Here is a 21412-nt window from a genome sequence, read left to right on the forward strand (position 1 = left end):
ACTCGACGGGCCAGAAATCGGATCTGCTGCGCAGGAAACCAAAAGCTCCGGCAGAGCGCGAGCCTTCTGAGGAAGTTTGCCCGAGGCACAAAAACAAACATGACCGCAACTACTCAGGTTCGCCTTCATTCCGGTTGTATCTGAGATGCTAGCTTGAGCACGGCGCTAGATTGTGGTTGTCTGAAACTTGGTGAATTCAGCTGGTGTGAACTCGCTGGCTTAGGTCGGCAATTGCTCATAAAGCTCACTTGGTTCCGACCATACTCAATGTAATCTTGAGCTACTAGAGGAAATAAGGCAACCATGCCTTACATCACAAAATGTCTCCTAAATGCATTCACCTTTCATTTTACTCCCACGGTCATACACAGGCTCATATCCCCCTCCAGGGTTTTAATGCAGATATTTACTTCTACTAAAATGAGCTATGGCTCAAGGCACTTTCTGCTATTACAGATGTGCTCATCTTTGGCTAAATAACTGCCTGAACTGTAAATTAAAGACCAGCCAGTTAGCTCAACTCCTAGTCAAGACACAGACATCTTTGTTTCCCTCTGCATATGTGGGATTTTTTCTCTTTTTCTGCCTGGACAAGTTCCCAGAGTTTTCTTGGCAAAATTTTTCAGAAGCGGTTTGCCACTGCCTGCTTCCTAGGGCTGAGAGAAAATGACTGGCCAAAGCTAATCCAACTCAAGGACACCTGGTTTCTAGCCTTGATGGTGTTAAATCCTCGCACTTACGACTCCGCCCGAGCCAGTCGGCTACAGCTCGTTCCTGATTGATTAAGACTCGAACAGCAAAAGAGAGGGAAAATGTAGCCATCCGATTGGTTCCTCCGTCTGACAACTCCTCTATTTAAGCAGCTGTCAGACGGCAACAGTTCTGTCCGTGCGTTAGCTCGCGCGGAGTTGCCTTGTTCTTGTTAGCTGTTGGTGTTAGCAATAAACGTTGAGTTGTACCAGCCTAGCCTCCTTCCGTTCCTGCCTCGTTTTCCCGACAGAACAGATGCCTTAACCATAAACTGGCGCTCTTGGTCTAGCTTACCCTTCCATAATTCCCTGTGGCCTCCATCTACCTACTAATCAGGTTTGACCCTGCTTAATTTTAGCAAGAATAACCAAGGGTGCTTCATTCAGGATATCAGTTTGTGGCCCAGTGCTTGTGCAAATCCAGTAAATCATGATTAAGGTAACAAGGGGTACATTGCAAAGTCAGAGCTAGGCTCTTCATTTTAAAGTGAAGTTTAGCGTTTTTACCCCTATTGGTATTATTTTGTGCTCGTTTACCCTGAACTGCACCCACCACCGCCATTGTTTGATTAGTAGATGTGTATAGTCAGCTTTTCTTTCATTCCCAGTGGAGAGTTAAAACGGTTTCTGTCCTTTTAAAAAGTTTTTTTTTTTAATCGAGATAATAATTATCCTTCAAGAACATCTCTGCTACCAAATTGGCAGTTACCACCGGCAGTTGAGCCCTGAAAAGACTGCCTCTCCCACGCAGATTGGCTGCGCCACCGACTGGCCGAGGAAGGCGGAGTTAAACCGCACGTAAGTCTGCGGGGCCGGCCATGGAGAAGCTGCTGCGCCCCGGGGTCGGAGTTGGGGTGGTGATCACGAGCCTCAGGCACCCTGGTTGCGTCCTAGTAGGCAAGCGGAGAAGTGTCGTCGGCAGCGGCTTCTTCCAGCTTCCCGGAGGACACTTAGAGTTCGGGTGAGTTGGAGGCGTGCCTCGTGATGATGTCGCACGGCCCGTTCCTCTTGCGCACGTGGAGCTGGCGGAGGGGCTTTGGCGGGTTACTCGGCTATTTTTAAGATATTTGGACTCCAGTTTCCAGAATCCCACAGCCAACATTCCGGGAATGGAAGTCCACACATTTAAAGCTGCAGTCTTTGAAAAACACCGGGATAAATAGATGGGGTGCCTTCTGAATGAATGCTCGGTTTTAATTTTAAAAAGTTGTAGGCTTCCTACACCTAGGGAGGGGAGGGAGGGAGGGATGGAAGGAAGGAAAAGGGAATTAGTAAGTAAGAAGTCAAGTCAGTCGTCATCAGTAACCGAATAACAGTTGGAAGGGACCTTGGAGGTCTTCTAGTCCAACCCCCTGCTCAAGCTGGAAACAGTTTTAATTATATGGAGTGTTATTGTTTTAAACTTTTATTGGTGGTAAAGCTTCTAGATTTTGGTTGCAAAACATCAAATGACAGTGGTAACGAATAGATATAGTAGACCAACGTTCGCTCTTTTTTGTAGCCCAAATCTGGTATTGCTGGTTAATAATTTTATTAAAATGGGGGATTTTAATAAATCCCCCATTTCCCTTCCCTTTGAAAATTGAGGGGAAGGGAAGGAAAGGCTTTGATCTGAATAATGGGATGTCAGAGCTTTGCTTGACTTTCTAGTGGCAGTAATAGTAACAGAATAACAGTTGAAAAGAATGTCAGAGGTCTTCTAGTTCAACCCCCTGCTCAAGCAGGAGACCCTATACCATTCTGGACAAATGGGTCTTCAATCCTTTCTTTAAAACTTCCAGGGATGGAGCACCCACAACTTCAGAAGGCAAGCTGTTACATTGATTAATTATTGCCATTGAAAATTTCTCCTTAGTTCTAGATTGGATCTCTTTTTGATAAATTTCCATCCCTTACTTCTTGTCCTGTCCTCATGTGTTTTGGAGAATTGGTTGACCCTCTCCTCTCTGTGACAGCCCCTCAAATATTGGAAGACTGCTATCTAGTCACCCCTGTCCTTCTCTGCATTAGGCTAAACATACCCTGTTGCTGTTCTGTGCAGTCTCATCTTTTTTGTATTGTGATCAAAACTGAATGCAGTATTCCAAGTGTGGTTGTACTAATGTAGTATAAAGCGGTATCATCACTTCATGTGATCTTGATATTATCCCTTGGTTGATGCAGCTTTAGGACTGTATTGGCTTTATTCAGCAATTGCAGCACCCTGCTGGCTCATACTTAAGCGGTTATCTACTAGGACACAGAGATCCTGCTCAAAATTACTGTTGTTAAAACAGGTACCACTTGTTCTATACATATGTATTTGGTTTTTCTTGCCTAAATATAAAAGCTTATTACATTTTGTGGTATAAGGCTCAGTGTACATATCTGTCAAGATCCTTCTAGACAGACATGGGCATTCTATGGTTCATGGCTGTCTTTATCCAGTCCATGATAGTGGGGGGCACTGCAGCAGCCTCATTGGTTTAGCCCTCCACAACAGTCCCAGTTTTGCATGTGGCCCCTTGGGAAAAGTTTTGTCTACCCTGTTCTAAAGTGTTGGCTACTCCCCCCCCCCACTTGATGTCGTCTGCAAATTTGATGAGTTCCCCTTCTATCCCCTCATCTAAACATTTATGAAGATGTTGAAGAGTACTAGGCCTAAGACAGAACTTTGGGGTACCCCACTGTATTCTTCCTTTCATGTACATGTAGTTTCATTGAGGACTACATATTGAGAGTCATTGGTTTAGCCAGCTACAAATCAATCTGGTGATGGTGATGTCTACCCAAATTTTTCTATGTTGCCAAGAAGTAGGCTGTGATCTACTTGGTTAAATTTCTGAAGTGCAATGTCCACAGCATTTCGCTGGTTCACTAATTTAGTCACTTTGTCAAAGAATGCAATAAGGTTTGTCTGGCATTCACAGATACGTTGCTTGTTTATCTTTTCCAGGATCTTCCCAAGTATTGATGTCAGGCTGATAGTTCTGTAGTTTCTTGGATCCATTTTTTTCCTTTTTTGAAGATAAGAACCATATCAGCTCTTTTCTGGTCCTTTGGTAATTCCCTGGTGCTCCAGGATCTTTGAAAGTAGGGTTCAGTAGTTCTGAGATCACATCTGTTGCCTCCTTCAGAACTCTGTAATTCATTTGATCCAAGTGATTTGAACTCGTCTAGAATGGATCGGTGTTGTCTTACCATTTTCTTGCTTATTTTGACTTGCATTCTTATTCTGTCTCCTATAGTGTTGCCTTTGATAAGTTGAACTATTTTTTTTCTTTTTGTGTAAAGATCAATGCAAAGAATGAATTCAGCAGTTCTGCATTCTTCACTGCTGCCTGTCACCTCCTTGCCATCTTCTCCCATTAATGGACTGATTGATTCCTTCACTTTTTTCTTGTTTTTTACATATTGAAAGAAATGTTATTATTTTTGACATTGTTGCAATTCTTAGTTCTGAGCCCTAGCTTTCCTGACCAGATTCACGCTATATGCTTTTTATTCTTGTCGTTTTTGTCTTTCAGTTTATCAGAGGTTTTTTTTTATGCAGCCATGCTGGTTTTGTCGGGGACTGAGATACGTTTTAATGCCTTTTCAGAAGGCCAGGAAAGTGGGGGCTTGCCTCACCTCTGAGAGGGGAAATATTCCACAGGGTGGGGCAATAGCAGAGAAGGTTCTCTTCCTTGACCTTGCTAGTAGGAGTTTCTTTAACTGACAGTCTGAAACATACCTTCCCTTAACTGAATATGTGGGACGGGCTAATGTAATAGGACAAAGCATTTCCATAAGTAGCCTGGCCCCATGCCATGTAGGGCTTTATAGGTCACAATCAACACCTTGAATTGGACCTGGAAGTAAATTGGCACCCAATGCAGCTTGCGAAGCAGACGTGTTACATATATCCTTTGGACACCTAAAATTGCCCATGCAGCTGCATTTTGTACCACCTGAATCCTCCAGATACCTTTCAAGGTTAGCTTTATGTTGTGCATATTGCAGTAGTCCAAATTTGAGTTAAACAGCATAAATGACCAAGCAGAGAACCTCCATATACAGGAAAGGGCATAACTGGCACACAGATTGAAGCTGAGCAAAGACCTCCCTAGGCAACTGCTCTGACCTCCTCCACTGACTGTGGGGCAGTGCAATCCCATCTACGACTAAAGATGAAAAGCTCCAGCATATAAAGGGGCGTACCTATGGCCACTCCATGTTATAGGGTTATAAAAGTACAATAAATAAGAAAAACAATCTGAAGCTACTGAAACACCAAATATTTTCCACTAGCTCCACATACAAAAAAGCTTTACACCAGTAAACAAATATTAAAATTATGCTACATCACAGAAAATGAATTAATGAAAATAAAGTGCTATTACTTCTTTATAATCAATTTCTTTGAGAATAAAGCTGACAAAAATATTCAGGCACCTTGTTCAGAGTTGATGCCTGCGGGTTGTCATATAAACTGGATTCCTGTGATATTTCAAACTGATAGAACCACTCTTGCTTTCTGACTAACTCATATTTCCTTCACTTTTCCTCTCTGTGCAGTGAAAGTTTGGTAGAATGTGCAGAGAGAGAAACTTTAGAAGAAGCTGCTTTGCATCTAACAAATGTGCAGTTTGCTTCAGTTGTAAATGCTGCCAGTTTAAAGGATAATTACCATTATGTCACCATCCTAATGAAAGGAGACGTTGATATGAATCATGAATCTGAACCAAAGAATCTGGAACCTGATAAAAATGAAAGTAAGTTTTTAAAAAACTCTGTATCCATGTTGTCTGCATATATATATAATGTGAGAATGGTTTTCTGCTTTTTTCATGTGAACATTTGTGTGTGTATGAAAGTGCAAATCATATCCCTTATTTGTTGATATTGTGTTTAGGCAAGGCTTGGGCTGCAAGCTTCTCTAATTTATCTTGAAGTAAACTGAATTAATTTCCAGGGTACTGAAAATGTGTCCCAGTATTATCTTTTGAGTTGTCTACTCAATATTTGTCTTTAAATTTCCTGTAACAAAATATCATCTCAAGTTGTAAGACTCCAAAATAATTAGGCAGGTTGCAACTCTGATAGTACACTAAAATGTAATAATAAAACAGGAATGCTTAAACATAGTTTTATGCAGAACAGTTTGTTTCCATGCTTCTGAAGATATCTTGGTAACAAGTACCGTATGAGAAACAAAATGCTGGATTAAGATGACCCTTGACCTAATCCTTCAGGGCTACTATTATTATACAGGGCTGGGCTTGTGCTTATGTGTGTTATTGAAGCAATAATTAACCATTCAAAGAGTTTGATATACATCATTTTTGTTGGGATAGATTTGATGACACTTAGAGATTGGCACTTACATTTACTGTCACCTGCATGCAATAGGTCTTCTCTACCTCTTGAGAGGTACCTACATTTTAGATGTATGAAAAAAAAATTCTTTGTAATGTTTTTAATTTTTATGCTTTTAATTTTCTTTTTAAAAATTGAACATTATATGCACCACTTGCAGCTGTCACAGCCATACGGAGCATTGTAAAATGATGAAATAGTTTTGTGTTTCTGGGTTAAAAAATCATTGTCTTTGTATATCAACACTGGGAATTTTAGACATTTACTACTTGCCAGTGAATTTCTTCCTCTATATAAACTCCCATTTCCCAATCTGACGTTACATCATCCTAGCAATCATTGACAGATTAATGTACTTCTTATGCTGAAACATTTGTTCTTTCTTTTTGTAGGTTGGGAATGGGTAAAATGGGATGAGTTTCCACCAGCCAATAAACTCTTCTGGCCCCTACGCTGCTTAAGAGAACAAAATTATAATCCTTTCAAAGAAGAATTAAATCACCTGATTGGGTACACTGGAAATCTATAAAAGTTATATTTTCTGCATTTAAAAAATATATCAATAGGCCCCTATGAAGAGACTTTTGTTATCAGTGTTATCAGACTTTTGTTATCAGTTGTACATTTTCTCTAAATACTTGAACTAACCTCTGTCAATAGTGCATGACTGGCAGTAATCATATTCCCTCCAAATGCTGTATTTTGGCACACCACTTCACATATTTTTCTTTACAACAAATTTAATGCAGACTTAATGCATACTTGTGATACTTATGGTTTTGTTATTGGTCAAAGCAGCTGCAATAACGCATCCTATATTTTATGTTACTCTGCTCTGTAAGAAAAGATGATTGTATAGTAAAAGGATTATAGTTGTCTCCATAATTGATATGATCCAGTCTAATCACAAAAGGTCCATATTTTAAACTCTTCCCATTCTAATCCATTTTGCTCTCTGATTTAGGAGTACCACCATTGGAAAGAAAAATTACTACCAGCGTGAAAACCTTTTTTTATCATGAAACTTTTCCAATAATGGGAAAAAACATTAACATGTTTTTATGCAACTATATAACCCACATTGTGTTTAGTTTTCCACTAGTTATTTTTGCATGATACACTGAATCAAAATTTGTTCAGCCACATTAAAATATATTGTGTGAATTTTGCCTCTATGGTTAACTGAGTAAACCAGGAACTATGAAAATCCATTTCATGTTAACTGAGCCTTTAATTTTTTAGGAAAATTATTTTTTTTTTAAAAAAAGCCTTTGATTTGGGGATATTTTAATTGGAAAGAAAAAAGAGAAGTTAGCACAGGACCAGATCCAAGAGGAAAGTGTTGTTTTTTTTTTTTTTTTTTAAACTGCTGTTTTAAAACTGACATGAACAGTATTTTAGCAAGGGATCCCAGCAGGTAAGATAAAACAGCAAAGATGAAAAAAAACATCCTGTAACCTGGAACAGTCAGGAATATGTGCCCAAGTATAACAAGTGAAATCTTAATCCAAACAGGCATGGTGAGTTCACAGAGTATATCAATTTAATTTTGGCTTAATATAGAGAACTAGACAATTCTGATTTAATCAATAAATGAGATTTAAAAAAAAAACCGTTTCCAAGATGTTTGAATCCATTCATATTACTTAGGTTTTCTTAAAATTTATCTCTTCCTCTAGTTCATTGGGAAGGCCAAGTCCTCAGCGTGCCTACTGAAAAGCCAGCCCTTTCTTCATCATACTCTTTCTCTGACTGTCCTTAGCTTCTATCACTGATATTTTGCCCTGCATGGCTTCTGATGATCTGACACCATTTCTCTCTCCCTTTCCCTTGATCCCTCTTGCCTTCATTGTCTCTGTCCTCCAAGTTTGAGAACCAAAGTCATCTCCTGCGCACACTGGTTGCCAGGCTTAGGGCATGTTTAATGGGCCTAGCTTGCTGTTAAAAATTCAGGTTGTCTGCACTTAACAGTCACAATAGGGAGTGTTAAGTGCCAGCAAATCCATGATTTAGGGAGACATTACATGACTTTATGACCTCAGTTCCCTCATATTCATTAAACAAGACTTGGTGTAACCACAATACATTCAGTATTTTTAGTGAAAACTTACTATTTTATATGTAAAAGCTATTTACTACTTACACAACCTGATTGTTAATGAATCCAGCTAGCAAAATTCATACAAAACTATTCTATACTCTCATGCTCCTTGTGTGCATTGGGCTACAATTCCCATGACAAAAAGCCTATGAAGTGGGAATGCTAGTAGAGTATTACAAACGAATGCACATGCAAAGTAGCAGGCTGGGGAAGTCTCATCTAAATAATATTTTCTGATTTTATGCAATCTGAGAGATTATTAGATCTAAAGTTAGCAGACTTTTACTCATAGAATGCTTATTTAATGGAGCTGAAGAATGACATTTTCTCCCACATCTCTGCTGCTTGAAGATCTATTTTGAAGACTAGAAGACTTACTATAAAAATGTATTAAGGAATTGGTGACAGTTGCTCCTTGCAATTCTTTGTTGTTTAGAAAGTGTTACTCTACTCACAAGCAACAGCTAACTAGCAATTTCATATTTATTTTGTGCAAAAAGATTTTTATGAGTAAACACATACCAAAATAAATTATGTCAGAGCATAACACATTTCCAGTAGCTACTCCACCCTATTTCAACAATTATCTGAAATTCTGGGATAAAGTCTTATTCCTCAAATACAAAAGAATGATTCTCATGAATTTTTAAGTTTCCTCCTTGGTACGACAGCCTCTATCTGGAATGCAGAATGTGTGTATTTGCTGGTACAGTCAAGTGATTCAGATGCAGACCCTAATCGGAGTCACTACTGCTACTCGAGGAATCTGTTGACATAACCTCTACATCATCCTCATTCTCCTTATTATGTCCAGGAGGTTCTAACATAAAGTCATTGCTATGATTAGGAGGAAGCATGTTCATTGATATGTCACTTGATTGCCAGGGATATTGTGGTGCAAGTACATCTGAAGAAAAAAGAAATATATAATTACTTCATGCTCTTATTTATTTCTTAATAATATATTAAAATGACATGGAAGAACCTTCTGACGGGCAACCAGAAGTTTACAGTATAAAATTACACATCAATTTTACAAAAATCAAAGTAAACTAGCCATATATTTGTAATTCCCACTGATTTCAGAAGAACATACTCTTTTTTCCCCGTTAAACCAGGGGTGAAATCTAAAAATTTTCCCTACCGGTTCTGTGGGCGTGGCTTGGTGGGAGGGGGTGGCCAACTTGATGTCACTCACAGCAACGCCCACTCAGTCACAAGACCCCCTTCCACCAAGCCACGCCCACAGAAGCCGATAGTAAAACTTTTTATATTTCTTTCTCCCGCGGCTCCACCCACCCACCCCATTCCCTGGACTCCTACTGCTCACCTTTCTCCCGCGGCTGGCTGTCAGGGAAGGCAAGCGCCCGAAAGGTACCGGAGTCGCTTACTCTCCTCCTTGAATGAGCCGCTCTGGTCCACGCGCCGGCTGCGCAAGCGCACAGTTTATTTAATTCAGTGGCAGGTTGGATGTGCACTTGTGCAGCTGGTGCGTGGACCAGAGCGGCTCATTCAAGGAGAGTGAGCGACTCCGGTACCTTTCGGGCGCTTGCCTTCCCTGACAGCCAGGCGCGAGAGAAAGGTGAGCAGTAGGAGTCGGAGAATGCACCATTCCTCAACTCCGGCCTTGCCGCAGGAACTGCTACCTGCTCGCCCTTCGCCACGCGGCTCCACCCACCCGCCCCATTCCCCACAGTCCAGGAATGCACCATTCCCGGACTCCTACTGCTCACCTTTCTCCCGTGGCTGGCTGTCAGGGAAGGCAAGCGCCTGAAAGGTACCGGAGTTACTCACTCTCCTTGAATGAGCTGCTCTGGTCCGCGCGCCGGTTGCGCAAGCATACACCCAACCTGCCACTGAATTAAATAAATGATGTGAGCTTGCGCAGCCAGCATGTGGACCAGAGCGGCTCATTCAAGGAGGAGAGTGAGCGACTCCGGTACCTTTCGGGCGCTTGCGTTCCCTGACAACCAGCCGCAGGAGAAAGGTTAGCAGTAGTAGTCTGGGAATGGGGCGGGTGGGCTAAGCCTCCAGCTGCCATTGCTACCGGTTCTCCGAACCACCGGCCATCATCGCTACCTACTCACCCAAGCTGGTCCGAACCGGGAGCATTTCACCCCTGCATTAAACCCTCTGATGCTAAGAGTACCTTGTACAGGTAGTCCTCAATTTACAACCATTCATTTGATGACCGTTCAAAGTTACAACAGCACTGAAAACCAACTTATGAGTTTTTCACATGACCATTGCAGCATCCCCGTGGTCACGTGATCAAAGAGCCAACATGGTCATACTCCACTGAGTATCAAGGATGCAGCTGTAGAGGTGGTCAACAGTATTAAGTATCTGGGGGTGCAGATAAGTAACAATCTAAACTGGTCTTTCCACATCATCCTTAGTGAAACGTGCAAACTAGCATCTGCATTTCCTCCGTTGGATGAGAAGAGCATATCTTCTGTCCTAGGCACTTTTTACAGAGGCACAATTGAGAGCGTTTTAACAAACTGCATCACTTTGGTTTGATGGCAGCAGTGCCTCAGATAGAAGGTCCATACAGAGTGTGGACAGCCAAGAAGATTATAGAAAGCTCGCTTCCCGTTATTCAGGATACTATTGATAAGCGCTATGTGCTTAGAGCTCAAAACATTGTTAGAGACCCTACACACCCACTTCACAGTTTGTTGCTCTCCTCTGGGAGGATGTTTCAAAGTATTTCTAGCAAGACTACCAGATTCTGTAACAGCTTTGTTCCCTATGCCATCCATCTGATAAAACTCATAAGATTCATTTTTCTCCCTATGTACATGTACAGTGTACATCCTTTTAACAGTAACAGAGTTGGAAAGGACCTTGGAGGTCATCTAGTCCTACCCCCTGCTCATGCAGGAGACCTGTACTAGGGATTCGAACCATTGAACTGCCTACTTTCTGATCGACAAGCTCAGTTTCTTAGCCATTGAGCTATCTAGTCAGTCTGTAGCCACCTAGTCAGTCTGCAGTAGACTGTTATTTCTCCATGCCATATATGTGGGTATAATTTTGTATTTATTTATTTATTTATTTATTTATTTAGTCCTATTTATGTAGTGTATATTGGAGATGGTGACTTTCAGAGCTGTATGCAGCGAAATTTCATTTTAATATATGCTGATTAGTGTACACTCAAAGTGAGAATAAGGTTAGTCTAAATCTAAAATTCAGACTCTTGGCAACTGACTCGTATTTTTTATTATTGCAGTGTCCCGAAGTTATATGATCACTTTTTGCGACCTGATAAGCAATGTCAATGGGAAAACTAGATTCGCTTAATAACTATGTTACTAACTTAACAACTGCAATGATTCACTTACCTGTGGCAAGAAAGGTTGTAAAATGGAGCAAAACACACAACTCATTTAGCAACAGAAATGTTGGACTCAATTGGGCTTGTAAATTGACGATTACCCATAATTTGTTAATCTAAAAAGATATCAGCTTCCTGATTTCAAACCATACAACATATGCTTAGCAGATAAAAATAATTGAACCAACTAATATTCTTGATAAAATTTTTAACAATCTTCCATTGGGGGACAACTGTTTACTGTATACTTTTTCCCTTTGCAAACTGAATGCATGCTTACTGTGGACAGCAAATGGATAGTATTAAATAACTGGACAAACACCCTCCTCCGTATAAAACAAATGACCTTCTCCAGACACCAAAACTGGATTTCCCAAATTCCTTCCATACTAAATGCAACTGATATGTATTCCTCATGTACAAGGAAGTATAAACTATTGGCCATAATTTTATTTTCTGCCAGGCAGCTCATAAAGCTTCTCAATAAGCATATCAACAGCCACAATGGGTTCTCCTGCAGAAATTATGTTATCCTCTACCACCTTGAGCCAAGATAGTGCAATCTCAGAGCATACAGAATGTCAAGGTGTAGGTAATGGTGAAATGATTTGCTGATGCTAAAGGATATGGATACTTTGAGGGAATACTAGTGATTCTGCAAGAACTTATTGGCATTTGCAAGCAATGTGCTGCCAACCTGGGCTTTAGAAGAACTTCAACAAAGCTCTCACAATAAACAAGACAGCAAATAAAAGCAGGTATTCTTTATGCTATCTTCCATTTATTTTAATTGGTCAATAAGCTAATTTGCTTCTCTCTCTCACTTATACCAACCCTAGAAATTTCTGGTTTAGCATGTACCACACTTTTTCTTATTTTCCAAGCCACCTATCCACCCTTTTGTTATTTTTGTCTAATTTATTTCTCAGACTATTACCTCAAACTACCAGAATCTTGTCTTCTTTAGAAATTAATGTGCTTAACTCTTCTCGCCATCAGTAAAGCTTTGTTTTTTCCATTTAAAAAAAATCACAGGATTAAATTCATCCCTCAGAAGTCTTCTTTCCTCTAAAATTAGCAGTATATACAATTTCACCAGAAAAGCATTTTACAGAAAAAGGCAACCTTATTCTCTTCCTAGATTTCAACTTCAGTGGTAAGGTGATGCTGATATTCCAAAAACTCCAAGCCCTGATGGCGCAGTGGTTAGAATGCAATATTGCAGACAAATTCTGCCCACAGCCTGGAGTTTGATCCCTATCGAGCTGGAAGTTGACTCGGTCTTCCATCCTTCTGAGGTTGGTAAAATGAGGACCCGGATTGCTGGGGGAAGTATGCTGACATTGTAAACCACCCAGAGAATGCTGTAAAGCACTATGGGGCAGTATATAAGTCTAAATTTATATAGTAAATTATATATAAGTATATATAGTAAAGTATAGTATAGTAAAGTATATAAATCTAAAGAAGCCTTGGTGGCGCAGCGGACTAAAGTGCTGTCAAGTAGCACTTAGCTGCCAGCTGCCTGCAATTACTGCAAGTTCAAATCTCACCAGGCTCAAGGTTGACTCAGTCTTCCATCCTTCCGAGGTAGGTAAAATGAAGACCCGGATTGTGGGGGAATAAGCTAACTTTGTATAAAAAAGAACATTGCTTGGGGGGGCCGAAAGCCCTACTAAGCAGGTATATACAGTATGAAGTATGAAGGCTATTGCTTAACGCATTGTAAGCCGCCCTGAGTCTCCGGAGAAGGGCGGCATATAAATTGAACCAATGAATGAATGAATTAATGAATGAATGAATTAATGAACGAATGAATGGTGCTAAGTGCTAAAATAGCTGAAGACATCCTGATCTTATCCCTCTCTACTGCATTTCATAGTGTCACTTGTTTTTCCATTACAGACCAGCTTTGATTTAAAAGTTAGAAATAATCTCCTGATAAAATACTAAAATTTTTTTAAACAATTCTTTTACTCAAGCCTGTGCAAATACTGTACACACATTTCACTACAGTGATGTAAATGCTTTTAATATTTTCATTTTTAATTTCTTTGAATAATTTCAATCTGATTTTATTTTAAACAAATTCTTAAATAGTTTATTTCAAGGGACTTGTCTTTATTTTCTTAATTTCATTAACTTCTGAGATTTACATTTGTCATGCCTAAGGTTCCACACTGCATATCCCATACGTATATATGCATTTTATATACCTAAAGTGTGCATATGAACACACTTGACAGCAGACTCATTTCTCTTAAATTTCTATTACCTGGTAATCTGCCGGCTGCAAGTGCATCTCCTGGTAAGTGTCCATTAACTCCATTTGCTGAAGGATTATTCATCTGACCCAAAAGACCACTCCTCATCTCCAAATCAGTTGGATATGGTCTTCGAGGATCCCCTTAAAAATAATGATTTTGTTTGCAATTCTGAATAAGCAAATATAAGTCAAATATATAATAGTGGTTTTTCTTTTGTGATCATTTTTACTATTGCTTTCATTTACCTTTATTACTTGTTTTAACCTTCTGTAAACCACCTGAAGTCATTCATGAATGGCCAGCTTTAAAAATAGCATGAATGAACAAATAATTTATTTTCCCTATCATACTCTTCATTAAAAAAAAATCTTAGATAAGTTAACAGCTGCTCACTTGGTAGCACAAAACATGCATGCATTCAGTAGTCAGAAATTCAGAGTCAAAGGAAAAAAGATTCAGCACTCAAAGAGTATTAGCAACTCCTTAAAGCAGCTGCACCTTCTCCCAGGCTGTCTCTAAAGCTATAGCTTAATTCTAGAAGGCAGATTCAAGGAATTGCATGTTACATTCATATGGTTGTGTGCTCCAAAGCATCTTTCACCTTAATAATCCTAAACACTGCATAAACCTCCCATGTTAGAAAATATGTATTTTGCATTACCGGTCTTATCAAATTTACTAAGTAGTACACATAAACATATTTGCAGTTGCCAAAGAATATGTAAATACCTACTGCCAGTAAAAATAAGATGTTATAGATATATTTATTATTTACCTGGCACCCAAGTTAGAGGAGCACAAACAGCATTGCTGGCACTAATTCTATGAGCATATTTAATTATTTCTTCAGAAGAAATAGCGCCTGTAAGAAATGTAGATACAATGAATACATGCAGCCATCCATTCTGTAACACAAAATTCACTATAATATAAAATTAACACAAAAATTCACACTATTCACTTCCTTTCAAGTAAAAAAATGTAGAACCACTAACATTATAAAATGATTATTTCCTTTTGTTTTCCCAACCCCTTTCTTTTTTGGGAGGGCAGTTCTATGTGCATTTCAATCTCTTCTATAGTCAGGGCCGGATTTTCCTATAGGCTAACTAGGCTTCAGCCTAGGGCCTCAAGATCAAGAGGGGCCTACATTCAAATTGTTAGCAAAATTAAAATTACACTTTCACTATAGGTGAAAGGGCCTCATAAGTGGAATAGTTTAGGGCCTCTTCATCTAAATCCGGCCCTGTCTATAATGGAAATTTATCTTCTAAGGTGCTGCATTTTCATATGGTATGATGGTTCTCATGAGAAACTCTTTGAAATACCCAAATGAAAATAATTCCTAGTCTTCAAATTAAATTCTTGTGCAAAAATGATGCAATAAAAGCCAAACATTCTGAACATTCCTCCCTGCTGATTCACGAATATATTACAGACAACAGAGACATTCCAGTAGTTTTACTTGTTCTGCTCTATAATTCACCATAAATTACAATTCCCTGTTGCTCTAATGTAAATAATGCTGGGAGTTGCAATTTTCGAATCTCCGGAAGGCCATTGTTTCCCCTTCTCATAATTATATCTAGCATCCCGTGAAGCACAAAAAACTGTCCTTACAAAGCTAGAGAAATTAAACCAGGAATGTGTGTGTTGTTCAATTCCTCCTTTTAGTTTCACCTCAATCCTCTTCTAAATAACTGTTCCGGGAGGAATCTATTGTTGGACTCAAAGATCTCATAGAAGATAGCAAGATTTTATTTAATTTGTTTTGATCACAGCTTTATCAAGGTGCAAGTGACCAAAAATGCCTTGAAGTAAACAAGAATAAATGATATGTAATGCTACTGAATTGTCTTGTTTTTCAAATGTACCATTAATTTTTAAAATATATAATTATTGATGAAAATAAATTATGATTGAAACCAATGTTTATAAATTTCATGAGACATGCAATGTTCAAATTATGGTTGTGGTAACAGTCTTAAGAAATCATTATAAACAACACTTACCTTTTCTTGCCTTTTCTATTGATTTCAGTTTTTCTTTTGCTTGATAAACAGCTGTAGCCTATATATAAAATACTATTCATTGTTATGCTGATTTATAAAAAGTGCATTCTTTCATAAATCCTCTACAGAAATTAAAATTTGTATAGGAAATATGCAAATTATCCTAATCAAGGGAAAAGTCTAAGAACAGCAGCTTGGTTATTTAATAGCATCCCAAGAATGTTTCTACACTTCTTTAGGGCTATATTTCTAACCAATTTGCTAACAAAAGAAAATCTTGATCAATTGCCTGGTTTAAAATTGTATTAAACCATAGTTAAATAATGGGCTGTTAATTAAATGAGAACCAGCTGGCTTCATACAAAATGCTAAAGAAAAAACTAAATTGACTGATTTTCTACAGCATACTAGCCAAAATAAGTTTTTGGTCCAAAGAATTGTACAATTCAACCTCTTGCTTAATTACAGTTCCATAGTCATGCTGGCCACATGACCACAGAGATGTCTTCGGGCAGTGCTGGCTCTTCGGCTTTGAAACGGAGATGAGCACTGCCCCTAGAGTCGGGAACAACTAGCACATATGTGTGAGGGGAACCTTTACCTTTTTTATGCTATATAAATTCAGACAACAATTTGATAACCAGGGGTTTCAGGCTCAAGGAGCCATTATATCTTCTTTAGTTGTAGGATTCATATAAAATATTTACATGGCTACCAGCTAGCTAGGTGGCTCAGTGGCTAAGACGCTGACCTTGTTGATCAGAAAGGTTGGCAGTTAAGCGATTCAAATCCCTAGTATAGGTGGTCTGCATGAGCAGGAGGTTGGACTAGATGACCTCCAAGATCCCTTCCAACTCTGTTATTATTATTATTAAATATCAAGAAAAAACCATGCAAACTAGCACAGAGAAAGAAAACAGATTTCAAGAAAGTATAGACAACTTTGGCTTGCAATAACATAGCAACCAAAGGAAAGGATTGAAGATATTAAAAATAAACTAGCCTAATTTGCATTTACTAGAACATTTAATACTAATAAACTATACCAACTTTCTGTATGACTGATTTAATAGGCAGAAACATCAAAAGATATTGAGCACTTCACTTACCAGAATATGCTCTGCTTCTTTCAGTTGTTTTTGAAGCTGCTGAATATCATTGTCTCTTTTCTCTACAACTTTTTCCAATACCTGCATTTCATGGTGGATTTTCCCTTGATCAAGAGCTAGTTTCATCAATTCTTGGAACTCTTTATCCCGCTGAATTAACAATTCCAGGATCTGTGCAACAAATAATTATATATTATAGGAAAATGTAACTTGCCAATTTCAGGATTTCCAATAAAATCAAATCTTGTAGTAGCTATCTAGATTTTCTAATAGCTCTAGTTATAAAACTCGGCCTGGATTAAAAAAAGTATAAAATTGTTTATGTAACAACATAAGTAAAAATGGAGAAACAGACATACTACTTTACTTTTCAAGCTGGTCAACCTGTAGATAATTAACAAAATATTTTTTCTATAGTTTTATAAGATTTTTAAACTCTTTACCTGGCTCTCTTCCCCAGGTTGCGCTAGCTTCTGATTTCTTGAAATTGCCAAAACTTCAATCAGTTCTCTAAACCAAAACAATATAAGTGTGTGAGCAAAAAGGAGACAGTTTTAGTATATTACCCGTTCCTTCAAAGCAAATGAATTAAGTCTTCCTTTCATCTTAAATTTTGTTCCCCCCTCCCCTTGTTTCAGCTACTCAGGGTAAATCCAGTTAGATTTGATATTTGACTGACATAATTGTTATAAAAATATGACTGATAAATAAATGCAGTTAGTAAAAAAATTAAAACTATTTAAGTGGTCTTATAGGAAAAACATAACAAACAGGGATGGGGATTCTAGTTTTAAAAATATAATTTGTGAAATTGAGCTAGAAAGGGCCTGGTGTTTAAAGTGGACATCCTGTCTGTGATGGCACCAGTTGGGTTATTGTAGGTAATTTTTTTTCCCTAATCATCAATTGCTAATGACCTTGGATTGCCAGGTGAAGTAGCACTTGCAATGTAAAGCAAACCTTTAAAATTCTGCTCAGAGGTGCATCAAAATAAATTACATTCAATTCAGAAAAGTAATTTTTATACCCCACAGACTTGAACATGTAAAATGTTTGAAGAGCAATTTTCACACAAAAGCCAGCTTCAAAAAAAGAACAAGAGTTACATTCTGTCTAACATATCTTGACTTCCCTCAACTTGATGCTTCTCAAGTTTGTTCCTGCAAGTCTGCCAGCCCTCCACAACCGTTCTGCAGGGAAATAAAAAACTCCATTTTATGGTTAACCACTAGCCAGTTTGGGTTACTGGCAAAGGCACCAGGTTAAAAAGCAAGTGAGTTGAAGCCACCCATGAAAGCCAGCTGGGTGACTTTGGGCGAGTCACTCTCTCCTCAGCCCAATCCACCACCTCACAGGGTTGTCGTCGTCGGGAAAATAGGAGGAAGGTGTGTTCGCAACCTTGAGTTATTTGTAAAAGTAATAAAGGCGAGATATAAATAATTCTTTGTCACGTGAGCCTAGAAATCAATAATTTGGAAATTGGGTACTTATTAACTGTCCAATAACGTTATGTTGCACGTCGGGACGCCGTGCAAACCACCCCTTTGGCCGAGGATAGGAGCCCGGAACACAAGACGACGACGACCAGCCCAGAACATGGGCTGCCCTCCTTAATTCCTGGTTAGGCTCTTCCACGTCCAGCGCGAAATCCCGCAGCGGAGCGCCAACGGCGGCCCCGGAGAGATCCACGGCGCAACGGCCGGCAGCGCCCACCTGGCCAGGAGCTCCAGATCGTCCAAGGCAACCAACAGCCTCTCCCTGGTGCTGCTCTGCTCTCCGCTCGCTCCGGCCGCCATCCCGCCGCCTCTGCTGGCCGGAAGGGGAAGCCGCGGGTGAGATCGGAGGAAAGTACTGCAGCCGGGCAGCAGCCAGCGAGCTGAGAGCGGCCCCTGGTGACCTCGGCGTCAAGGCCTGCGCAGGGAAAAGGGAGAAGGAAATTCACGCGGCTTTAAGCCCCACTTCTGTTCCGGAGCCTCGCATTACACTCAATAAGGCCGCTTTCTTCCCTGCTGGGAAACACAACCCCGTTTTAAAGGGGCCCCTGACGCCTGCGTTTAACCTCATAAGTTTCTGCGAAGGGGGGCCCCTTTTTTTCCCAGCATGCCATTCGGTTGGGGGGGGCGTTTAAAATGTTTACAATAGCATAAATAAAATTAAAGCTCTTCGGATAAAAGGCAGGGAAAAGGACGGTTTCTTTGCAGCTACTGTTATGTTGGGAAAGGTGGAACGAAAAACGACATCGGCGGCAAGTGGAAGGACTCGGTTATAGAGCCGATGCCCGTCACCGCGACTCGAAAGGCCAGGATGGGGGTAGATCGTTAAGGAGAAAAACTGTCTGCGATCGCTAGGAATCGGAAACAACTCGACGCTACGTAATCAAATCCCTAAAATACTTTAAAGGAGGGGCGGAGCAATCAGGGCATCACAGCACCAACTTGAGCGCTTTCATTCAGGGTAACGTGCCCGCGAAGTAAAGCCCAAGGGGCTCAAAGACGTCTTACGCGCCCCCAACGCAGGATAACCGTCCCGGGCGTCTCCGCCGGTGGTTTCCGTTTCCTCCCTGGAGCAGGAAGAAGAACAAACGCACCAAGAGGCTCGGCTGCCTTCGGATCAGTTCCTGTCTTTCTGCGCAGGCGCCGGGCGGGCGGGGCTGTTCTCGGGAGCGGCGGTGCCCCGCAGAAAGGAGGTCGATCATGGCCGCCTCCATGATCTGTACGCGGGTGGTCACCGCGGCCGCCCGGCAGCTGAGTGGGTGCCAAGGTGGCAGCGGCCACGCGACTTTGAACGCTGCTGCCAAGGTGAGCGAGTGGGCAGGTGATCCCTGGCAGGAAAGGGGCATGGGGACGTCCTTCCCACCCTCCCACCACCCGCAGCTTCTTGGGAGTTCACCTGCAAGAGACACACACTGACCCGAGGCGCCCCGAAGGGGATCGGGTGCCTCCTTGCTTTACAGGGAAAGAGCACAGATGGAGGGCAACTGAGGCCCCGGCCATTCTTCCCACCCTCACCCGCTCCTGTTCAGGTGCCTCTGGCCACTACACTGGCTTATTTCAGCACCTTTCAGGGTTTGGAAAGAAGAGTGGATACAGGTGAAAGCAGAGAGGGCTGGCCAGAATGGTGCTGGGGTGCCTGTCAATCTCAGTTTGAAGGATAGGGAGGAAGGTTGTGATCACTTGGCTAAAGCAAGGTCATTCAGAAAGATCATGGCCTGTTTACTCTTTCAGTATGCTTCTGGCATCATAAAGAGAAAACCAAAGTACATTATTAAGTGTTGGCTTTATGTATTTTGGATGCAGATTTTGCTCAATTAGAAGTGGAACAGCTACAGTAAAGGACTGTGAGCATTGAAATTCCATATGTTTTTTTAGAAAGAAATAAGACATTGATAACTGCAGCCTCTTCTGCACTTGTGGGATAACATTCTCGGGTGCTGTTGATTGCCTTTGTGTATTGATAGTTGGGGGGAAATGTGTGTGGAATTTTCACTTAGGTATTTTTTAAACTATAAAGTCCTGAGATGAAGTTGGTGCCTATTCATATCCCTGCAATACTGTGACTCACAGTGTGTTTATCCTGTTAGTAGAGATTCTTGCAACTGTGTACAGTGTCTTTATTGAACATGCTAATCCAACATTCATTGTTTTTGTTGGAAAAGATATGTGAAACCTTAGGATAATCAGCTATCTTAGGGACACATTGAATCAAGTTTCAGTGAGTGAGGCAATCGGAGTTTAAGAGCTCCTTCCCTATAAAACAAACATTGATTGTCATCACTGGAATCTGCTCTTCATATGTTTGTAGAACTGAATCTTGCCTCAGTCAAAAGAGATGCAGGCAGTCTTCATGTTGATGTTCAGGAGGCTGGAAAGAGCTGCCAAATTCTTGCTAAAGATTTTGGCCTGCATCAATCAACAATAAGGCAGATACTGTACAAATGGAGAAAATACAACACTTATTGTTCTTAGGGATGGATATATAGCAGGAGGCATCCCAAAACCAACGCATACAATATTTCATGAGATCACAAACAAGTACCTAAGTATCGGTATCTAATGTCAGCATCAACTAATCTTTCATTAGGAAAATACTGAACAAGAGTAGGAGCAGGGGCAGCTGTGGCTAAGGGGGGCTTTGCTCACAATCATTCATACGGCTCCTAGCCATAGTCATTTATTGTCACTGCTCTGTAGATTACTGCAACATGCTCTACCTGCGGCTGCTATTGAAGACCACTCAGAACTGGAGCAGCACATATTTCATTATTTGCTCATGTCACACCACAGTTGCATGAACTGCATTGGCTTCCAGTTCATTTCCAGATGCAATTCAAGGTGCTGGTTAAAGCCATGAATGACATGAGGCCATGTTCTGCAGGATAGCATCTCTCTGAGGAAATTTGCTTACCCCAAGTCAGCTCCAGCTTCTTTTCGTTAAATGGTGTCATCTGGTAAGACCATGAAGGCACAACTTTTCTGAGGCTGCCCCAGTCCTTTG

General features: G+C 40.4%; 3 protein-coding genes across 5 annotated transcripts in view; 2 read left to right on the forward strand and 1 right to left on the reverse strand.

Moving 5' to 3' along the window:
* The first annotated feature begins 1 nt into the window (after position 1).
* On the forward strand, positions 2 to 7698 carry NUDT15 (nudix hydrolase 15). Of its 2 annotated transcripts, XM_070933150.1 has the most exons (4): positions 2 to 117; positions 1411 to 1547; positions 5286 to 5482; positions 6479 to 7698. In XM_070933150.1, exons 1-4 carry the CDS (start codon positions 100 to 102, stop codon positions 6613 to 6615), a joined length of 489 nt encoding a protein of 162 aa, XP_070789251.1. In that variant the 5' UTR covers positions 2 to 99; the 3' UTR covers positions 6616 to 7698. The 2 variants fall into 2 exon arrangements, with proteins under 2 accessions (XP_070789251.1, XP_070789252.1); XM_070933151.1 differs by lacking the exons at positions 2 to 117; positions 1411 to 1547 and adding an exon at positions 1558 to 1710.
* Positions 7645 to 19516, reverse strand: MED4 (mediator complex subunit 4). 2 transcript variants are annotated; one of them, XM_070933148.1, is made up of 8 exons: positions 19420 to 19516; positions 18632 to 18829; positions 17362 to 17428; positions 16919 to 17089; positions 15810 to 15867; positions 14573 to 14659; positions 13806 to 13937; positions 7645 to 9094 (listed from the first exon to the last, which is right to left on the reverse strand). In XM_070933148.1, the coding sequence occupies exons 2-8, from the start codon at positions 18712 to 18714 to the stop codon at positions 8922 to 8924; spliced, it is 771 nt and encodes a 256-aa protein (XP_070789249.1). In that variant the 5' UTR covers positions 18715 to 18829; positions 19420 to 19516; the 3' UTR covers positions 7645 to 8921. The 2 variants fall into 2 exon arrangements, with proteins under 2 accessions (XP_070789249.1, XP_070789248.1); XM_070933147.1 differs by lacking the exon at positions 19420 to 19516 and adding an exon at positions 19312 to 19394.
* Positions 19505 to 21412, forward strand: part of SUCLA2 (succinate-CoA ligase ADP-forming subunit beta) — a 28896-nt gene continuing 26988 nt past the window's right edge. The window contains exon 1 of the mRNA XM_070933145.1: positions 19505 to 19716. Within this exon, the coding sequence (XP_070789246.1) occupies positions 19612 to 19716 (105 nt within the window). The 5' untranslated portion in view covers positions 19505 to 19611. The remainder of the gene's footprint in view (positions 19717 to 21412) is intronic.

The sequence above is a fragment of the Pituophis catenifer genome, unplaced genomic scaffold, assembly GCF_029215685.1.
Source record: "Pituophis catenifer annectens isolate HBS135680 unplaced genomic scaffold, rPitCat1.0.hap2 SCAF_1, whole genome shotgun sequence".
In the NCBI taxonomy this organism is placed as follows: Eukaryota; Metazoa; Chordata; class Lepidosauria; order Squamata; family Colubridae; genus Pituophis; species Pituophis catenifer.

Excerpts from the sequence above, each read along its gene's own strand:
- NUDT15 (XM_070933150.1), top strand. Across the intron at positions 1,548-5,285 it reads AAGGCGGAGTTAAACCGCAC|TGAAAGTTTGGTAGAATGTG; the intron begins GTAAGTCTGCGG and ends CTCTCTGTGCAG. Across the intron at positions 5,483-6,478 it reads GGAACCTGATAAAAATGAAA|GTTGGGAATGGGTAAAATGG; the intron begins GTAAGTTTTTAA and ends TTCTTTTTGTAG.
- MED4 (XM_070933148.1), bottom strand. The coding sequence starts at position 18,714 with ATGGCGGCCGGAGCGAGCGGAGAGCAGAGCAGCACCAGGGAGAGGCTG. Across the intron at positions 17,429-18,631 it reads GATCTGGAGCTCCTGGCCAG|AGAACTGATTGAAGTTTTGG; the intron begins GTGGGCGCTGCC and ends GTTTTGGTTTAG. Across the intron at positions 9,095-13,805 it reads TGCAGCCGGCAGATTACCAG|ATGTACTTGCACCACAATAT; the intron begins GTAATAGAAATT and ends TTTTTTCTTCAG.